Below are 21008 nucleotides of genomic sequence, written 5' to 3'. Positions count from 1 at the left end.
GGTGCAAATCATAAAAAAAAAGATCACATCTGATATACTAAGGCCTATCTCATTTCTTGAGACCCTAACAAGCCAGGAAAGTACAAATGACCCCTTTTTGGAAAGTAGACATTTCAATGTATTTAATAAGAGGCATGGTGAGTTATTTGAAGTTGTCATTTTTTCCCACAATTCTTTGCAAAATTAAGATTTTTTTTCACAAAATTGTCATTGTAATAGCTTATTTCTCTCACACGGAATGTGCATACCACAAATAACACCCCAAAATACATCCTCCTACTCCTCCTGAGTATAACGATACCACATGTGTGAGACTTTTACACAGCCTAACCACATACAGAGGCCTAACATTGAAGTAGCACCTTCAGGCATTCTAGGAGCATAAATTACACATTTAATTTCTCAATCGCCTATTACAATTTTGAAGGCCCTGGAACACCAGGACAATGGAAACGTCCAGAAAATGACCCCATTTTGGAAAGCTAACACCCCAACGTATAATCTAAGGCATAATGAGTCTTTTGGATGGTTCATTTTTTTCCAGAAGTTTTTGGAAAATGTGGAAAAAAATGAAAACACAATTTTTTTATTTTTTTTTTTACACAAAGTTGTCCGTTTATAAGATATTTCCAACACATAGCATTTACATAGCAAAAATAACACCCCAAAATACATTCTACTACTCCTCCTGAGTATGGCAATACCACATATGTGAGACGTTTACACAGCCTGGCCACATACAGAGGCGCAACATGCAAGGAACACCGCCGGGCGTTCCAGGGACACATAGCCTGCACATACCAAGAATTACACCCCCAAATACATTATGCTGAGCAAAGGGTAAAGAAAAGATTACCTGTGGTTTTAGAAGCACAGTTATCCACAGGAGGATAGCACTGGTCCAGGCAGCAGGCAGGGACTTGGTCAGCAACAGCGAACACAATCTTTCAGGCAGCAGGCAGGGATACTGTCCATATACAGTCCAGGGTCAGTGCAGAGATATTGTCAGCAGTGCCAAAAATATTGGTCCTGGTAGTAGGCAGGTCCATGTGGTGTGGTCAGTGCGGCATGAGGGCAGTAAGTCCTACAGGCAGCAGACAGAAGTAGAGCCTCATTCAGGACAGAATGGGGATAGGGGTAGAGGCTTCTCCCACCCAAATCTCTTTGAAGCCAACGAATCTCCAGATCCTAATCTAGGAATAAGAAAACAAAGAAAATTGTTTTCTTCATCCAGAAAAACTATACTGGAGCCCCTCACATATGTGAGACCACGTGTTGAATCCCACTAGTCCAGTTGCAGAATACAAGATCAGTCCAAGAGGCAGGCAAATATCGTGGTCAAACAGTCCAAGGTCAGTTCCAGATCAGGCAGAGGTATGTACAGAATCGTTAGGCAGAAGCATGGTCGAATAACAGTCCAGGGTCAGTTCCAGATCAGGCAGCGGTATGTACAGAAGCGGCAGGCATAAGAGTGGTCGAATAACAAGCCAGGGTCAGTTACAGAGCAGGCAGTGGCATAAGGGGTGTGAAGGTGTATGAAGGCAGGAACTGAGGATTATGTTTACCATACTTCACTAAAGATTTATTGAAGTATGGTAACGGCGAAAACGGTCACCTATGCAGAGGCCTGGTTGGGAAGGACATTGTGCACAATAATAAGATGTGTCTCTTCTGACTCCTGCTCTGGTACACACCTTACATCTTTTTTGACGTCTTTGGCCTGTTGGTTTGGGAGGGATTTTATCGGGAAAGTGACGCTCGGAGAGTTGACTAAAAACATCTGATCGGATATTTTCTGGTGGGCCGTTCGGGAAAATAAGGGCAGTGAAAACGTCCTCCTGGTAGCCAAAGAAGCGTTTGGGGTTTTGGGTGGAGTTGCGGTAAATGACATAGGAATTGTATATGGCCAATTGAAAAAAAATAAATTGCTACTTTTTTTATACCAATGGTATGTCCGTCTTGTGGCAAGGTATGATTCCATCATTTAGTCATTGAAGTCGACTCCCCCCATGAACAAATTATATTCATAAATGCATTTTGTTTTTTTTATGGGGCCATTCCTTTTGGGGATTTCCACGAACGTATCATTGTGGATAGAAGACATGTATACATCCCTTCTGTCCCTCCACTTCACTGCCAGAACCTCCTTGTTTCACAGACTTGCCGTTTCTCCTTTCCCCAGCTTCTTATTCACAAGACTTTGAGGAAAGCCCTTCCGATTCCTTTTTACAGTGCCACATGCTGGCGTCTTCTTCCAGTGAAGGTTGTGGAACAGGGGCAGAGATTTGTAGAAGTTTTCTACATACAGGTGGTAGCCTTTATCCAGTAGGGGGTATATGAGATCCCAAACAACTTTCCCGCTGGATCCCAAGTAGTCCAGACAATTAGGGGGCTGCAGCTGGGTGTCCTTCCCTTCGTACACTATGAATGAATATGTGTACCCTGTGGCTTAGTCGCACAATTTGTAGTCCTTCAGCCCATAGCGGGCCCTTTTGCTGGGGATAAATTGCTTAATTTTAAGCCTGCCGCTAAATTTAATAAGGGACTCATCCACACATATGTGTTGGCCCGGGTAAACAATTTGGGGAATGTTTCTGAAAAATTTAATATTGGACGAATTTTGTAAAGCCTGTCGTAATTTGGGTCATTTTGTGGAAGGCACTGGGTATTGTCACTGAAATGTAGGAACCTCATGATCATCAGATACCTGGTTCTGGGCATTACCGCGGAGAAGAGCAGTGTGTGGTGGAGGGGGTGGGTTGACCAATAGGTACGCAATTGATATATTTTTTTTGAGTCCCATGTTAAATGTGAGGCCTAAAAAAACCTTGAACTCCTCCACTGTTAGGTCTCTCCATTCGTAGGGACGGCATAATAAGATGTCTGATTTTGCAAAATTAAATTGTTGTGCATACAGGTTGCACTGGGCCACAATTGACGCCAACATGTCCTCCGTAAAAATTAAATTCAAAAAATGTATTGGGGTAAAATTCTCTGTGTCCACCTGGACTCCTGGCTGGGCAGTGAAAGGGGGAACATTGGCTTCTCCTGAATTAGGAGGAAGCCACAAGGGGTTCTGAAGGGCATAGGGAAGGCCGGCATGGGTCCTAGCCCTTTGGGGCTGAGATGACACCCCACTGGTACTTGGCCTTTTCTTGCCGAGGCACTGCGGTGCTGGTGGATGGCACTTCGGTGCTGGTGGGCTCCACTGCCTCACTAGAACGCCTTCGTTTGATGGGCCGGATATCTTCCTCCTTGGATTCAGTCAGTGTTTCACTACTAAGGATTGGCTTATAATTTATGTCGGCTTCAGAATCCAAATTTGAAAGGGAATCTGAAGAAGAGAGCACCCCGTTGCTCTCGTCGGCCGTGGAAAGAATTTGGTACGCCTCGGCGGAAAAGACTCTTTTAGACATGGTTGGCTGCTGGTGGTGATGAGACTGCACAGGTGTGTGCTAAACCTGCACTGATGGGCACTGATGAGGTGGCACTGATGTGGACTGATTGATGGCACAGATGTGCACTGATGAGGCAGCCCAGATGGGCACTGATCGCACAGATGTGCATGGATGAGAGGGCACAGATGTGTACTGATGAACCAGCACAGAGGTGGCACAGATATGCTCTGAGGTGGCACAGATATGCTCTGAGGTGGCACAGATATGCTCTGAGGTGGCACAGATATGCTCTGAGGTGGCACAGATATGCTCTGAGGTGGCACAGATGGGCACTGATATGCACTGATGAGGTGGCACAGATGTGCACTGATTTATTGCACAGATGTGTACTGATTGTACAGATGTGCACTGTTGAGGTGGCACAAATGGGCGCTGTTGAGGTTGCACAAATGGGTGCTGTTGAGGTGACACAAATGGGCACTGTTGAGGCAGCACAAATGGGCATTGATTTATTGCACAGATGTGCAGTGATTTATTGCACTGATGAGGCGGCAGATGGGCACCGATTGCAGACAGGCACTGATTGGCACTGGCGGGCACTGATGGTGCACTGATGGCACTGGCGGGGTACAGATGGGCACTGGCGGGGTACAGATGGGCACTGGCGGGGTACAGATGGGCACTGGCGGGGTACAGATGAGCATTGGCGGTGTACAGATGGTGCACAGGTGGGCAAAGATGGCACTAGAACTAGTACTGTACACTGTTTGGGCACAATTAATTCAGAATCTCTCTCCTCACACGCTGTCTCTGTGTGAGGAGACAGTCGGCAATGAGAGATGATCTCATATGTTTACATTTGAGATCATCTCTCATTGGAGGCAGCGATCGTGCTGTAAACGGCCGCTGTGATTGGCCGTTTACAGCGCTCTGTGATTGGCTGTGTCCAGGGCACACGACCAACACAGATTTTCCCCAATGCGCGCTCGCGGGAGCGTGCGGGGAGCCAGGAAAGGGAACGACGTCAATAGACGTCGTCCCGGCAATGTAGATCCGCGCTGTAGCCGTCATTTGGCTATAGCGCGGATCTCAGGAGGTTAACTGTCGTTGAGAAAAGGTATTTAGCAGTTTAGATTCACTGAAATTATTTTATTTCCATGTTCTGTGTACTGTGGGAGACCAGGTATAGTGAATGCAGGGTCCTGGGTTTAGTAACACTTTTAAAGCAGCAACATGGCAGGCTGCCACCATCCAAACTGGAAAACCGCAGCCTTTTTTTTTCTTTTTTTTAAATAGTTTATTGCACACGTTTACATATAGTATATCTTGAATTGGAACATTACCTACAATAAACCTCCAGCTTGTTTTGCAGATTTTCCTAATATTCACTAGGTGCTATTTTTATTACATAATGCTCTGGAATGGAAGCCGTCTTTGAGAAGTGAGAATTTATACTGTAAAGCCCTCACCTTTCATAGAAAGTAAATAGCAGTATGTACATTCTCCTGCCTCCGTTAGTCTCCCAGTTCTGCTATGACATCCAACAAATGTACCTTTCATTGCTCATGGTAAACACAGCCAAATGTTCAGTGTTCATCTGTTTTATCCTCATCCTGTAAAATTCCTTTTTAACTCGAAGATTGGCAGCTTCAGAACCTTCTTTCTAGACCTGGGAAAATAAGCCTTTGTAACACTGGGGAATGCAGGTAGAACGTGCTTGTTTTTCCTCTGGCAACTGCCATGGATCAGTGGATTTCTGAGGTTACGTTGTAAATCATTGTAAGCAGTGAAAATACTTTTTTGTCATAGTCACAGTTTTATTATTGTTCTCTGCCCACCTCAGTCCATGTACACCACTGCTTCCTAAAATAAACCCCAGCTTTGCACTGCAGAGACTGACATTTAAGACCTATGCTGCTAAAAATGCTGGCTTGGAAAATACAACTAGAGATAGCCAGGCAATTAGCATTTTCACAAGAAAGTCAACGGTAATACCCTCATTATTTCCTCTTTAAAGCTGCACTGTCTGTAGTGTATGACATACAGAGGAAGTGCAATATGATTTTTAGCATGTACAAGCACAGATCTGACTTTCAGCAAAGCTACCTGGGAAATATGTGCTGATGACCCCTTCCAATAGGAGAACGGGCTTCTGGGTAATGCTTCATCCACTGGGTATTTTAGAGTGCACCTGTTTTCATATCAAAAGATTGGTTGCTAAAAGTGTTTTCCTTTTCTCCAGCCAATGCCTGTGCACTTCATCACCTGCAAATCTGATATAGCTTTTTGACTTTGGAAAAAAAAATCAAACCCTTAAACCAGCCAAAGATGGACGAAATCTCGGTCGAATCAGCAAGGACCGGCAGAGATTTGATCTATGTATGGGCAGGCTGGTTCTTCGAGAGACTTCAGCACAACCAGCCTGTCAGATTTTCTGCATGCAATCACTGCCGGAAGCTGTAGCCACTAGCAGTGATCATTGTTTTTTGCCAACAGTGAAGGCTCCCCACTGGCCGAACAAAATAGCTCTGCAGGAGGGATTTCCCCATCAACACTGACGGTGTTGATGGTGGAATCAAGAGAATTTACCCATGGCGGAAAGAAAGAAAATGATGTAGCTTATGGCTTGCCTTGCTCTCTCACTGAACACCCATTCTCCCTGACTTCCCCCATGGATTGTGGACACTCAGACCCTTACTCTGGCTCAAGGTGCCTATATGAGGTTTATCCTTACTATTTACTAGTGTCACAGCACATCCATAGACAACAGTCTGATACTTATTAAAGTTAAACTCCAGGCAGATATAAAAGAAAATGATTATGCAGCTCTTTATTCCTTTAAAAACATAATTTAAACTGAATAAAATGTCCAGGAACAAGGATCTCTCTTCCATAATGTGGTAATATGCATGGTGTCGCCTCATGCTACCAGTAGTGACATTGACCTTAGCCAAATGCAAAACTAGTAAAAAAAAAAAAAAACCTGTCAGATAAGATGAGTAGGGAAAAAAAATGTCAGTGGCCTCCACCTATAAAACCATTCCTGCTTTGGAGGTCGTCTCATTTTTGCTCATCTAGTGACTTAGAGATTTCATTAACTCCAAAGCAGCTGAAACTGATTAACAACCCCCTCTGCTACTTAACTGACCAGATCAGTACAATATCCCAGGAGTTTCATTGACTTGATGCTATACTCGGATTAAAAAGTGTTCCTTTAATTGTTATGAGCAGTGTGTGTATGTGTGTGTGTGTGTGTGTGTGTGTGTGTGTGTATATATATATATATATATATAAAATATAATTGTGTTACAGGAGGGGGTATGGAGCAATTTCAAAGAAAAAAGAGAGTGAAGGAAGGTCCCCTTTAACATTTCTCATTAGAACAGAAGGCAAGGGGAAATCTTCCAAAGGATGCCTTTATATTATATTATATTATATTATATTATATATATATATATATATATATATGTAAAAAATAAAAAGGTCAAGTCTGGGTATGTAGGCCCTTTACAAAATAATCTGAAGTGGGTGACTGGGAACAAAGAGATGGCTAACTTATTAAATATTATCTTCAGCTCTGTGTATACAAAGGAGCATGGGGGTGGTAGTGACTCAGCCCCAAATCCACAATGGCTCAAAAGTGATATGGTCCAGAAATATTTGGACAGAATAAAGGTGGATAAAGCACCTGGCCCTGATGGCATCCACCCACGGATCCTTAAAGAATTGAGCTCTGTAATTTCAAAGCCATTGTATCTAATTTTTAGGGACTCATTAATGACAGGAATAGTACCACTGGATTGGCGCAGGGCCAATGTGGTGCCTATATTTAGAAAGGGAACAAAGTCTTTATCAAGTAACTATAGACCTGTTAATTTAACTTCTATAGTTGGGAAGATACTGGAGAGATTAATAAAAGACCACATAGATGAGTTCTTACAGGAAAAAAATATTTTAAGCAACAGACAGCATGGATTCATGAAAGACAGAAGTTGTCAGACAAACCTGATTTCTTTTTATGAGGAGGTAAGTAAAACCTTGGATAGAGGGGTGGCGGTGGATGTGATATACTTGGATTTTGCAAAAGCGTTCGATACACATGAGCCGTGTGTGCGGAACTGTAAGGTAAAGTCTACAGGTTTGGAAATATCAGTTTGTAAATGGATAGAAAACCTGGCTAAAAGACAGAATTCAGAGAGTAGTGGTTAATGATTCTTACTCTGAATGGTCTAAGGTTATCAGTGGTGTACCCCAAGGTTTAGTGCTGGGACCCTTACTTTTTAACATCTTTATAAATGATATTGGGTTTGGGATCAAAAGTAACATTTCCGTCTTTGCAGATTACACCAAGCTATGCGTCCTTACATGATGTCTCCAATTTACAAGCCGACCTCAATGCTCTGTCTAATTGGGCGACTATGTGGCAGATGAGGTTTAATGTTGAGAAATGTAAAGTTATGCACTTTGGGGCTAAGAATATGCATGCATCATACATACTAGGGGGAGTACAACTGGGGGAATCCATAGTGGAGAAGGATCTGGTGGTTTTGGCAGATCATAAGCTCAATAATAGCATGTAATGCCAAGCTGCGGTTTCCAAAGCCAGCAAAGTCCTTTCTTGTATTAAGAGAGATATGGACTCCAGAGAGAGATCTTTTTGCCCCCGTTCAAATCATTAGTAAGACCTCATCTGGAATATGCCGTTCGGTTTTGGGCGCCAGTTCTCCAAAAGGATATCGGGGAACTGGAGAAAGTGCAGAGAAGGGCAACCAAACTGATAAGAGGCATGGAGGAGCTCAGCTATGAGGAAAGATTAGAGGGACTGAATTTATTCACTCTTGATAAGAGGAGATTAAGGGGGGATATGATCAACATGTACAAATATATAAGGGGTCCATATAGTGAACTTGGTGTCAAGTTATTCACTTTACAGTCAACAAAGAAGACAAGGGGGCACTCTTTACGTCTAGAGGAAAAGAGATTTCATCTCCAAATACAGAAAGGTTTCTTCACAGTAAGAGCTGTGAAAATGTGGACTAGACTCCCTGCAGAGGTGGTTCTGGCCAGCTCAGTGGATTGCTTTAAGAAGGGCCTGGATTATTTCCTAAGTGTACATAATATAACTGGGTACTAAAATTTATAGGTAAAGTTGATCTGGGGAAAATCCGATTGCCCCTTGGGGGATCAGGAAGGAATTTTTTCCCCTGCTTTAGCAAATTGGATCATGCTCTGCTGGTTTTTTTTGCCTTCCTCTGGATCAACTGTGGGTATAGAATTGGGTATATGGGATTGTATGATATTTATTATTATTATTTTTTTTTTTTGTGGTTGAACTGGATGGACTTGTGTCTTTTTTTCAACCTGGCTTACTATGTAACTATGCAACACTTGCTCTGATGACAAATAGGAGGGGATTAACATGTACTTTGGAGAAATCTCCACTCACTGTATGTTGTGTCCCCAGAATAGGAATTAAGAGAATTTATTTTTTAACGGAAATTTTTTTTACCAACAACGCTTACATAGTTACAGAGTTCTATTCTCTTCTTTTTTTAAAACAAAAAAACATGCGTACAGATATACGCTTTAAATTTCTTTTTTTTTATTTTTTATATATGATCCATATGTATGGTCCATATACATAGTGAATCAGTGGGCGCTTGAACCCTGTTATCACTTTTATGTTGGCTAAAGGAGAAGCAGAATGGAGCTGAAGGAGTTTGCAGCGTTCACTGTTTCTCTGCACAGCCCACTTGGCTGTACACATGACCACTCTTTGTCTTCTTGGCTTGTGATGGTAGCAGGCAGGCATGTAACGATAGGGTTCAGCCAAATCCTTTTGAGTGACATCATCACCACTTTTCTTGTCTGCAGCTTCTCCGATGAATGGCATCCCATTCTTCAGTTTTCACATTAAATGTTCCTGTTTTGTCTAAATCTGTTTTCTTTCTGCAGTGCCCTTGTTTGTGACTATGACCAAAACCCATGTTATAGCGGCATCTAAAGAAGCCTTTTATGTCTGGCAGTACAGAGTAGCAAAAAAGCTGACTGCAATGGAAATCAATCAGTTGTTACGGACCAAGAAAGAGGGGAGAGAACGGTAAACATCTGAACTATGGTAACATTCACAGCATCACACTATAGCCAGCTGATCGCAGTTGAAATGTTCTATCATTTTTTTAATTTTTTTTTTGCAGGGTGTTTCACATCGATGATAGCCCTGCTGGAGTGGGTGACAGTCTGATGGACTTTAATAAAGCATTGGTGGTAAATACATAATGATTGTCTTTGTCCTTAGTCCTTGGGCCAGCATGTGGAAATTCTTGTAAAGTGCACATCTTAACAGAATTCAAAAACATACTGTGTACTGAAAACTTGGTCTTATTCACAAGTGCAGTTAGAGCTGGACAGTGGATTTCTGCATTTGGAATAACAGATTCATGCAAACTACTGTGACTGGGAAGCCTATACAAAGTGATGACAGGCTGACTACCGCTGTTGGCATGTATCTGCACATGCAACAGTTACCTGCAGTACTAAAATACAGTGGAACCTTGGTTAATGAGTAACGCAGTTAACAAGCGTTTTGGAAGACGAGCAACTTTAAAAAAAAATCCTGACTCTGTTTACGGTGTTGTCTCACAAAAGGAGTAGAATTCAAGCTAATGGGGTGTGCAGTAGTGCATTTGGCCAGAGGTGCGGGGGCGTCGGTGACACTCGGAACGGTTCGGAGCCGTTCGGAAATACTCAGTTCCCAAGCCTTTCCGAGGGGTTTTCGAGTTCAGCCAAGCTGTCCCCGAGTATTTCTGAGGCTCTCCGGCACCCTCCCCCCACCTATGGCCACATGCGGTATTGCATGCAATAGAATTCAATGCAGAACAAATTACCTTTTGTTTCCATTGACTTCTATGGGGAAACTCGCTTTGATATGCAAGTGCTTTGGAATACAAGCATTGTCCTGGAACGGATTATGCTCGTAATCCAAGGTTCCACTGTACCAAATTTAAGATGTCATGGGGGGCACCACAAAACCTTGTTTTTTTAAGATAAAATATTATTTTAGAGAACAGTTTATAGATCTTACACATTTGCATTATGGTTATGTTATGTGGGCCTTTTGAAGGAAAATAATACTTAGCAGTGTCCTTGGGGAGGAGGAGGAGGGGGGGGGGGGGGGGGTGGGTAGTCCCATGAAAGCTGCCTAAGAGGGAATTTTCCTCACTTTAAAATGATGCCGTCTCACTTCATGTTGAGCCTATAGAACAGGACGTGAAGCAAAATATCTCTATAGAGACACAGAAGGCAAAAAAAACCCCCAAAACTGACAGCTGTTTTAGCCCTCACCTACCCTGCTGAAAGTTTTAGCTTAAAAGAAGAATTCCAGAATTTTTATTTTTTTTTACCCATACAGTGGGGCTTTGCCCGCACTGCATAGGTTAACTACTCGTTTTGTCTAGGGATGAGGAGAGCGGAGGTATACTTGGCTAATCGGCCGATTCTCCAAGAGCAAGACCGGTCCCTGCTGCTCCTTCCATCCCGTGCACTAGCGGCCTTGTGACTGACCAGCTCTGGACATGAGGACAGCAGGAACTGTCCACCACTGGAAGGGAAGGAGCGCTGTTTTCCAGAGAATTGAAAGATCGGGTAAGTAGCCTTTCTGTGTGCCCCTGGACAAAACAAACAGTTAACTAATGCAATGCAGGCACAGCTTTAACCACTTGCTTACTGGGCACTTAAACCCCCCTCAGTCCCAGACCAATTTTCAGCTTTCAGCGCTGATGCACTTTGAATGACAATTGCGCGGGCATACAACACTGTACCCAAATGAAATTTTTATCATTTTTTTCCCACAAATAGAGCTTTCTTTTGGTGGTATTTAATTACAGCTCGGAGTTTTATTTTTTGCTAAACAAACAAAAAAAGATGCAAAAAAAATAAAAATAAATCATGTTTTAATAGTTTGTTATACAATTTTGCAAACGGGTCATTTTTCTCCTTCATTGAAGTGCGCTGATTAGGCGGCACTGATGGCTGCATTGGTGGGCACTGATGGCTGCATTGGTGGGCACTGATGGGCTGCATTGGTGGGCACTGATGGGCTGCATTGGTGGGCACTGATGGGCTGCATTGGTGGGCACTGATGGGCTGCATTGGTGGGCACTGATGGGCTGCATTGGTGGGCACTGATGGGCTGCATTGGTGGGCACTGATGGGCTGCATTGGTGGGCACTGATGGGCTGCATTGGTGGGCACTGATGGGCTGCATTGGTGGGCACTGATGGGCTGCATTGGTGGGCACTGATAGGCTGCATTGGTGGGCACTGATAGGCTGCACTGATAGGCATAGTTAAGGCGGCACTAATAGGCACAGATAAGGCGGCACCGATCGGCACAGATAAGGCAGCACTGATGGGCAAAGATGGGCACAGATAAGATGGCATGGATGGGTGGCACGGATAAGTGGCATGGATGGGTGGCATGGATGGGCACTGATAGGTACCACTGATAGATGGGACTGATGGGCACTGATAGGTGGCACTGATAGGTGGCTCTGATAGGTGGCACTGCTGGGCACTGATGGGCGGCACTGCTGGGCACTGATGGGCGGCACTGGGGTGCAGCACCTTTGCGGCAGATTGTGGGCACTGTGGGTGGCACTGTTGGTGGCACTGCTGGATGGCACTGTGGGTGGCACTGTGGGTGGCGCTGTGGGCACTATGGGCACTGCTGGGTGGCACTGACGGGGGGCACTTACTTTCATTCAGGATGGCACTGCGGTGGGCAGGTGGGCACTGGCAGGGGGCAGGTGGTCAGCTGTATTGCTGGCCGTGATCGGGACTGATGTCCCGATCACGGCCGCCGGTGATCGGCTTTTTTTTTCTCTCCTCGCGCTGTCAGCGCGAGGAGGAATAATAGCCGATTGCCGGCTCCGTTCTGTCACATGATCAGCTGTCATTGGCTGACAGCTGATCACGTGATAAGGGGTCGGGATCGACCCCTTACACGGATCGGTGATCAGGCGAGTCTCATGGACTCGCCGATCACAGAGCGCGACGCGCGCGCCCCTCAGGGGGCGCGCAGGCCGCTCGTAACCGGGACGACGTCAATAGACGTAGTCCCGGAAAAGTAGATCCGCGCTAATGCCGTCATTTGGCAATAGCGCGGATCTCAAGTGGTTAAGCACTTATGGAAAAGGGCAAACGTAGCATGCTTTTAGATTTAGGTAAGTTTGACATGCTTCTTAAATCCTTCTTTGTTTCTATAGAGGTACAGCTGACCTAAAGCTAACTGGCCAAACTTCGATCCATTTATGGGTGCAGTGACTGTACAGAAGTCAATCTACCAATCGACTTCTGTACAACCAGCCTGTCGGATAAATGCTGTTCGATGAGCTATAGCTGATGATGATTAGTGTATTCTGATGGAGATGAAGTCTCTGCTGTCAGAGCACATTAGCTCAGCGGGAGTGATTCACCCATCCACCTCAAATGTGTGGATGGGGGAATTGAGTCCGTTTTTTTTTTTTTACAAAAAAAAGAAGAGTCGCACTTTAAATGAGGTGGTCACAGCCACTGAGTAATAGTAATATAAATGTTTCTTAAAATTAATATACATGCATGGGTAATATAGCATATTGCTGAGTGCTGCTCCTCTCTGCCAATCACTTCACTGGCTTCCTCTACCCCACCGTATAAAATTCAAAATACTAACTACAACATAGAAGGCCATCCACAACATCACCCTCAGCTACATCACCAACTTCATCTGCAGATATCCTCCAAATGGCCATCTCCACTCCTCCCAGGACCTCCTGCTCTCTAGCTCCCTTGTTACCTCCTTCCATGCTCGCCTTCAGGACTTCTCTAGAGCCTCTCCCATCCTCTGGAACTCCCTGCCCCGGTATGTCCAATCAGCCTTCCTTCTCTCCTGAAGACTCCTGGAATGTATGACATAATTTGCATAGGCATGAAAACTAGGAAGTAACTGAAGAAATGTAAAAAAAAAATGTAAAAAAGTAAATATGATATACTTTCTTATATGTTTACTAATGCTAGCAGCATGAGGATTAAGAATAGTCAAAGTTGATCGAGAGAGTGAAGTTCCACTTTAATTCTTATTTTTTTGCTGCTTGTAATTATTGTATTTTGATATTTCAGGCTACAAGGGATCTTATTTGCAGCATAACTGCATCTGATAAAGTCCTAATTGTGGTAAGTGCCATAGAAGTATAACCGTTTTCATATATTCTGTCACCGACTAACTCCCTTTTGCTTTATAAGGTTGTGATAGAAAACAGAATGTAAATGCTGAGTGAGTGTTAGTAAGGAAATGTAAATTGTTCTTACATCAGATCCACAATATAAGCAGGAAGCTTGATGCATTGTGAGATATGTAAGCCATGTGATGCAACAATGAGCTAACTTGACATGTAGGAAGTAGTGTCTGAATTATGCAGCAGTTCAGCATAGAAATACTCTGCTCTGCTATATTTCTAAAAATGAAGTTAGTATTAAATGCATTGTATAAAAACAATGGTTAGACATAAATTAGCATCCTCAGGAAAGAAGCCGTGTATGCAGAAAAGGCAGAAGACTTTTTATAACAGTAACCCCAGAATCAGAGAGAATAGTAGCTATAGAATGATAAAATTAAAGTGGAACTATAAGCAACAAACATTTTTTTTTCTTTCTTATTTTAGAGTAAGGGAGGGTTATAACCCTTGTCAGATTTATTTTTAATTTTTTTGCCATCTGTGTCCAATTGCAGAGATTTCCCTTCACTTGCTGACCCACAGCCAAGCAGAAAGTGATAGGGAATCCCTGAAAATTAAGGGCATTTCTTGGGGACCCCTAGGTCACATGAGCTAGTGTCCCCATTGGAGGATTTCCCCTCTATTACTTTTCTGGGGACAACCCAAAATTTGTGATTTTCTTTAAAGAGGAAGTAAACCCTGATGGGTTTACTTCCTCTTTGTCTCCCTGCAAAGGTAAAGCATAATGGGCTACTATGAATCGCATAGTAGTCCATTATGTGTCACTTACCTGACACAGGAGCCAGCGAAGTCACCGCTGTCCCCTGTAGTTCCGAGCGTCCATCTTCTTGGTGGGTCTCGCTGCTCCGGCGCTGTGATTCGCCAGAGCCATGATGATGTCACTCCCGCGCATGCGCACGGGAGCCGACACTTGTGGCATATCGCCGCGATCTGCGACCTGCCCAGTGCGCCTGCGCGCCGCTGTCTACGGCGCATTCGGTGGCTGTTTTCGGGTAAATATCTCCTAAACTGTATAGGTTTAGGAGATATTTCTTGGACCTACAGGTAAGCCTTAATCTAGGCTTACCTATAGGTCAAAGTAGTTTGTAAGGGTTTACAACCACTTTAAAGGGTTATCTTTACATGAGGATCCTGGTTGGGAACCCTTGCTTGAAAATACCTAGTCTGTAGAATGCCAAGTGTGACCGTGCTGAGGATACTGATCTGCCCATTACCTGAGCCATTCTCTGTGGTGGGAATGCTTGATTTCAGTAGCTGGATATTAGCTGTTTGATATCAAATTGACTTGTAACCACTTGTGATTTTGATGTGCCTATTACTAGGTATCTCAAGGTGCCTGAACATATCTGTTTTTCTGGAAAAGCCTGTTTCTGATCTGTCACTGCTGTCCCCCTGTAGTCCGGAGTGCCCATCTTCTTTCGGGTATCGCTGCTCCGGCCACTCACAGTGCCGAAGCAGCGATGATGTCACTCCTGCACGTGTGCATGGGAGCTGCCACTAACGGGATATCCCACTAACTATGCCACTATTGGCGATAGAGCGCCTGCACGCCGCTGTCTACGGCGCATGCGCCGTAGACAGCTGTGACTGTCTTTTAGTAAATATCTCCTAAACCGTGTAGGTCTAGGAGATATTTCTTGGATCTACAGGTAAGCCTTAATCTAGGCTTATCTGTAGGTCAAAGTGGTTTGTAAGGGTTTACAACCACTTTAACTTTAACTTTTAACCAATTAAGGACCACCCACTGCATATATACTGCAGCAGGGTGGCTCTATTGCGCAAATCAACATACCTGTACGTAATTTCGTGTACGGGACACTGTGACCCTGCATGCCCGCTGCACAGTGGAGGAGCCGTTACGCGGGTCTGGTGGCCACGATGTCTGCCAGCCACTTGCGACCTCTCTTCCAATGTAAACAAACGGATCCGCATTCTGTCAGGGGAGTACAGTGTGATCATCTGTTCCTAGCGTTTAAGAACAGCGATCTCCCTCTACTCCCAGTCAGTCCACTCCCCCCCCTCCCCCCCTAGTTAGAAACACCTCCCTAGGACACACTTAAACCCTTGATCACCCTGTGTTTACCCCTTCCCTGCCAGTGTAATTTATACAGTGGTCAGTGGATATTTTTAGCTCTGATCACTGTAATGTCACTGGTCCCAAAAAAGTGCCAAAAGTGTCTAATCTAGCTGCTGCAATCCTGCTAAAAATCGCTGATCACCGTCATTACTAGTAATAAAAAAAAAAAATGCCATAAATCATTCCCCTATTTTGTTGACGCTATAACTTTTGCGCAAACCAATCCATATATGCTTATTGTGATTCTTTAAAAAAAAATAAAAAAATATGTGGCAGAATACATATAGGCCTAAACTGATGAATAAATGTGGGTTTTTTTTTATTTATTTATTTGGATATGTATTATAGCAGAAAGTAAAAAATATATATATAGTTTTTCAAAATTGTCAGTGTTTTTTGTTTATAGCGCAAAAAAGAAGAAAAACTGCAGAGGTAATCAAATACCAACAAAAGAAAGCTCTATTTGTGGGAAAAAAAGGGCATCAATTTTGTTTGGGTACAACGTCGCATGACCGCACAATTTTCAGTTAAATCGTAGCAGTGCCGTATAGCAGAAAATAGTCTGGTCGTTAAGGGGGTAAATACTTCCGGGGCTGAAGTGGTTAATAATGGTAAACAGGACAAATAGAAAGGGTGAAAGGCTCTTTAACGGGGACACAGAGAGCAATAAAAACCTGACATGTGTTCTAATCCAGCCCCCTTCTATCCAAAACTAAAAAAAAGTTATGGTTTAATAAAAATGCTAAAGTTTAGCAACGTTTGCTATAACTTTACGATTAATTTGCCAACCTAAATAATGCTTACATTTTTAAGAGCATTAAGGATTTAATTTGGTACACTGTTTTAATAAAAACTGTGCTTTTTTATGCAAAATAAATAAGTAAAATGCACAAAAAACAAACAAACATTATTTTAATGCATACACTGTATATATTTTATTTTTTTAGCATTTTAATGAATGTATTACAATTATAGTATTTATCAGTTACAGTAGTAAACAGAGACGTAATACCATCTACAGTCTGCAGTAAGGATGAGCTCAGGCGTGGTCGCAAACAGCACGTGCAGAGCCCGCCAGGAAGTAGGCACTGTGCAGCGCTAATCACAAGTGGTGAGACATTTCCCGATGTTCAGCAGCAGAGATCGGGAAATGTCTCACTGCTTGTGATTAGCGCTCCCAGTGTCGACTTCCTGGCGAGCTCTGCACATGCTGTTTGCGAACACGCCTGAGATCATCCTTAGGCCTCATGCACACGAGACGCAGTTAAACGCGCGTTCAGATGCAGTTGGACAGTTTTTTCAACTGCCCCTGAACTCATTCAATGTTATCCTATGTGTCCATGCACACAGTCTCGTTTTTTTCCGTTTTTATGCAGTTGCGTTTAATCTCGTTTTTCCAGAAGCAAAAAAATGCGTTCAGAAGCAAAAATTTCCACGTTTCAGACGCAAAACGCGGTAAAACGCGGCAAAACGCCGCTACCGCGTTTAGCCGCGTTTGCGTTTTATATGCGTTTTTAAAGGTGACCTTTTTTTTTTTACATTAAAAATCTCAAAAATGATTGCAAATGATGAAAAACCATTAGAAAAATATTTTAAACAATTGCAATTGCAAGTGGACAATCCACAACTTGTGGCAAGTGACATGGCAGGTGGCAAGTGACGTGGCAAGTGGACAATCCACAACTTGTGGCAAGTGACATGGCAGGTGGCAAGTGATGTGGCAAGTGGACAATCCACAACTTGTGGCAAGTGACGTGGCAAGTGACGTGGAAAGTGGACAATCCACAACTTGTGGCAGGTGATGCGGCAAGTGACCTGGCAGGTGATGCGGCAAGTGACCTGGCAGGTGACGTGGCAAGTGGAAAATCAACAACTTGTGGCAGGTGACTGGCATGTGACGTGGCAAGTGGACAATCCATAACTTGTGGCAGGTGACGTGGCAAGTGACGTGGCAAGTGGACAATCCACTTGTGGCAGGGGACGTGGCAAGTGACGTGGCAAGTGGACAATCCACTTGTGGCAGGGGATGTGGCAAGTGACGTGGCGAGTGGACAATCCACAACTTGTGTCAGGTGATGTGGCAAGTGGACAATCCACTTGTGGCAGGTGACGTGGCAGGGGACGTGGCAAGGGACGTGGCAAGTGGACAATCCACAACTTGTGGCAGGTGACGTGGCAGGTGACGTGGAAAGTGATGTGGCAAGTGGACAATCCACAACTTGTGGCAGGTGATGTGGCTGGTGACGTGGCAAGTGGACAATCCACATCTTGTGGCAGGTGATGTGGCAAGTGACGTGGCAAGTGGACAATCCAAAACTTGTGGCAAGTGACGTGGCAGGTGATGTGGCAAGTGACGTGGCAAGTGGACAATCCAAAACTTGTGGCAGGTGATGTGGCAAGTCACGTGGCAAGTGGACAATCCACAAATTGTGGCAGGTGACATGGCAGTTGGACAATCCACAACTTGTGGCAGATGACGTGGCAGGTGACGTGGAAAGTGGTGTGGCAAGTGGACAATCCACAACTTGTGGCAGGTGATGTGGCTGGTGACGTGGCAAGTGGACAATCCACAACTTGTGGCAGGTGGCATGGCAGGTGATGTGGAAAGTGGACAATCCACATCTTGTGGCAAGTGATGTGGCAAGTGACGTGGCAAGTGGACAATCCAAAACTTGTGGCAGGTGACGTGGCAAGTGACGTGGCAGGTGATGTGGCAAGTGGACAATCCACAACTTGTGGCAGGTGATGTGGCAGTTGGACATCCCACAACTTGTGGTAGATGACATGGCAAGTGACGTGGCAGGTGATGTGACAAGTGGACAATCCACATCTTGTGGCAAGTGACGTGGCAGGTAACGTGGCAAGTGACGTGGCAGGTGACGTGGCAAGTGACGTGGCAAGTGGACAATCCACATCTCGTGGCAAGTGACGTGGCAGGTGATGTGGCAAGTGACGTGGCAAGTGGACAATCCACAACTTGTGGCAGGTGACTTGGCAGGTGATGTGGCAAGTGATGTGGCAGGTGATGTGACAAGTGGACAATCCACATCTTGTGGCAAGTGACGTGGCAGCTGACGTGGCAAGTGACGTGGCAAGTGGACAATCCAAAACTTGTGGCAGGTGACGTGGCAAGTGACGTGGCAGGTGACGTGGCAAGTGATGTGGCAAGTGGACAATCCACATCTCGTGGCAAGTGACGTGGCAGGTGATGTGGCAAGTGACGTGGCAAGTGGACAATCCACAACTTGTGGCAGGTGACGTGGCAGGTGATGTGGCAAGTGATGTGGCAGGTGATGTGACAAGTGGACAATCCACATCTTGTGGCAAGTGACGTGGCAAGTGACGTGGCAAGTGACGTGGCAAGTGACGTGGCAAGTGGAGAATCCAAAACTTGTGGCAGGTGACGTGGCAAGTGACGTGGCAAGTGGACAATCCACAGCTTGTGGCAAGTGACATGGCAGGTGGCAAGTGATGTGGCAAGTGGACAATCCACAACTTGTGACAGGTGACGTGGCAGGTGATGTGGCAAGTGGACAATCCCCAACTTGTGGCAAGTGACGTGGCAAGTGGACAATCCAAAACTTGTGGCAGGTGATGTGGCAAGTCACGTGGCAAGTGGACAATCCACAACTTGTGGCAGGTGACGTGGCAGTTGGACAATCCACAACTTGTGGCAGATGACATGGCAAGTGACGTGGCAGGTGATGTGGCAAGTCACGTGGCAAGTGGACAATCCACAACTTGTGGCAGGTGCCGTGGCAAGTGACACGCTAAATACAAGTACACTGCAGCTCTCACAGCTGCTGCTACTCACTCTCGTCTCACAAAATTGCTGAAATAGTTAATTTTTGAGCTGGGGAGGGTCTATGATGTTAGCTTAACTAAACGCTTCTAGACGCAAACGCGGTAAAACGCGGTAAAACACCGCTAAATCGCGGTAAAAATAGCGGCAAAACGCGCGTTTCTAAACGCCGGTTTCAACATGTGTCCAGCAGCGTTTGCATCTGCGTCTCGTGTGCATGAAGCCTTAGTCTGCTAACATATGAAAGCTGAAACTTGTATGCAATGACAATGTCATACCTGATATGGAGATCACATGATCAGAAACCACTCTAATTGGATCTTAAGTGTTAGTGGGGAGAAACTGTCAGGCAACTGGGTTAAACATTTAGCAGGTACACAAAGTGTTCGCTGGATGCTGTCAAAGTGGTAACGTTTATTAACGCGTCCACAGGACACATTTTATGGATAGAAAGGTGTACGTCTAAGTAAAATGTATAAGCACATGATTTTTGAGAATAAAAGTTTTGTGTCACATTAAACCTATGCTGTCTGTTCTTGCAATGTTCCCTAGGCACGTGAGTCGGGAGCAGTGCATAGGTATAGTCTACCCAACGTGGCTTTAGTGCAGAAGTATGGACTGAGCTGCCGTGCTTATCAGATGAGTCTGAACTGCAATTCCAGGTGTGTGTACTAAACCTGTTCCTCATTTTACTTTCATTAATGAGCAGGACCAATCCTTTTTTTTCAACAGCTGACTTTAGAAGCAGGAGTTTTATGGGTAATTTTCAGCAGTTACCAATGGAGTCCACTGGGCAGTGTAACTCTATGGCTTCATATATATCTTGGGAACTCCAGTAAAATGATCTCCCTGTTATAGCTCCTGGATTTGTCCCTGCTCAACTTTTTGAGGTTTATTTGTTCTAATCCTTTTGGTCTTTTCTTCAAAATATAGAATAAAATAAATTGCACCCCTTATAAAGGCAGTGGCAGGCAAGTGAGCCTGGAAACTTATGTGCAGTGATCTTGTCATTGAAATTCCTTAGCTTGAGCTATTGTCCTTAAGCATTCCCAACTAATACTTTATGAAGCATGCATTCCTTGTCCAAGCCTGAATTCAGCTTTTTTCGCTGGCTTGTAACAATTTGATGTAAAGACACGTTTCAGGTAGTTATACTAGCTACTTGTGTGGAATACAGGTCTCCAGAAATATATGGGCACCTCTGCATCATCCCTTTTGCCCACATGTATTACCCGTTCCTTTATCAGTATAAAACCTCATTGAGAATCCAAAGGTCTTGGACCTTCCTTAGAACTGGGTCTGATCTGAGTGGCCAGAATCATTTACAGAATGGTCTGGGTGGAAACAGATGTTCTTCTCTTTCTAGGTTGCAGATACCCAATAGGGTTCTAGCAACCTCAATAGAAAATGTTTAAATACTATACTATGGGGTTGATTTACTAAAGGCAAATCCACTTT

The 21008-nt window shown here is 44.4% G+C and overlaps 1 protein-coding gene across 2 annotated transcripts in view; it reads left to right on the top strand.

Moving 5' to 3' along the window:
- The window catches only part of WDR35 (WD repeat domain 35), a 109767-nt gene that overhangs the window by 48128 nt on the left and 40631 nt on the right, over positions 1 to 21008 (top strand). For both annotated transcript variants that reach the window (XM_077488829.1, XM_077488828.1), the window contains exons 14-17: positions 9354 to 9498; positions 9596 to 9665; positions 13556 to 13609; positions 20103 to 20212. In XM_077488829.1, the coding sequence (XP_077344955.1) occupies positions 9354 to 9498; positions 9596 to 9665; positions 13556 to 13609; positions 20103 to 20212 (379 nt within the window). The remainder of the gene's footprint in view (positions 1 to 9353; positions 9499 to 9595; positions 9666 to 13555; positions 13610 to 20102; positions 20213 to 21008) is intronic.

Source organism: Lithobates pipiens, unplaced genomic scaffold, assembly GCF_037356315.1.
Source record: "Lithobates pipiens isolate NorthernLeopardFrog02 unplaced genomic scaffold, aLitPip1_a1.2 Scaffold_18, whole genome shotgun sequence".
NCBI lineage: Eukaryota > Metazoa > Chordata > Amphibia > Anura > Ranidae > Lithobates > Lithobates pipiens.
This window is presented reverse-complemented; position numbering and strand designations above follow the sequence as displayed.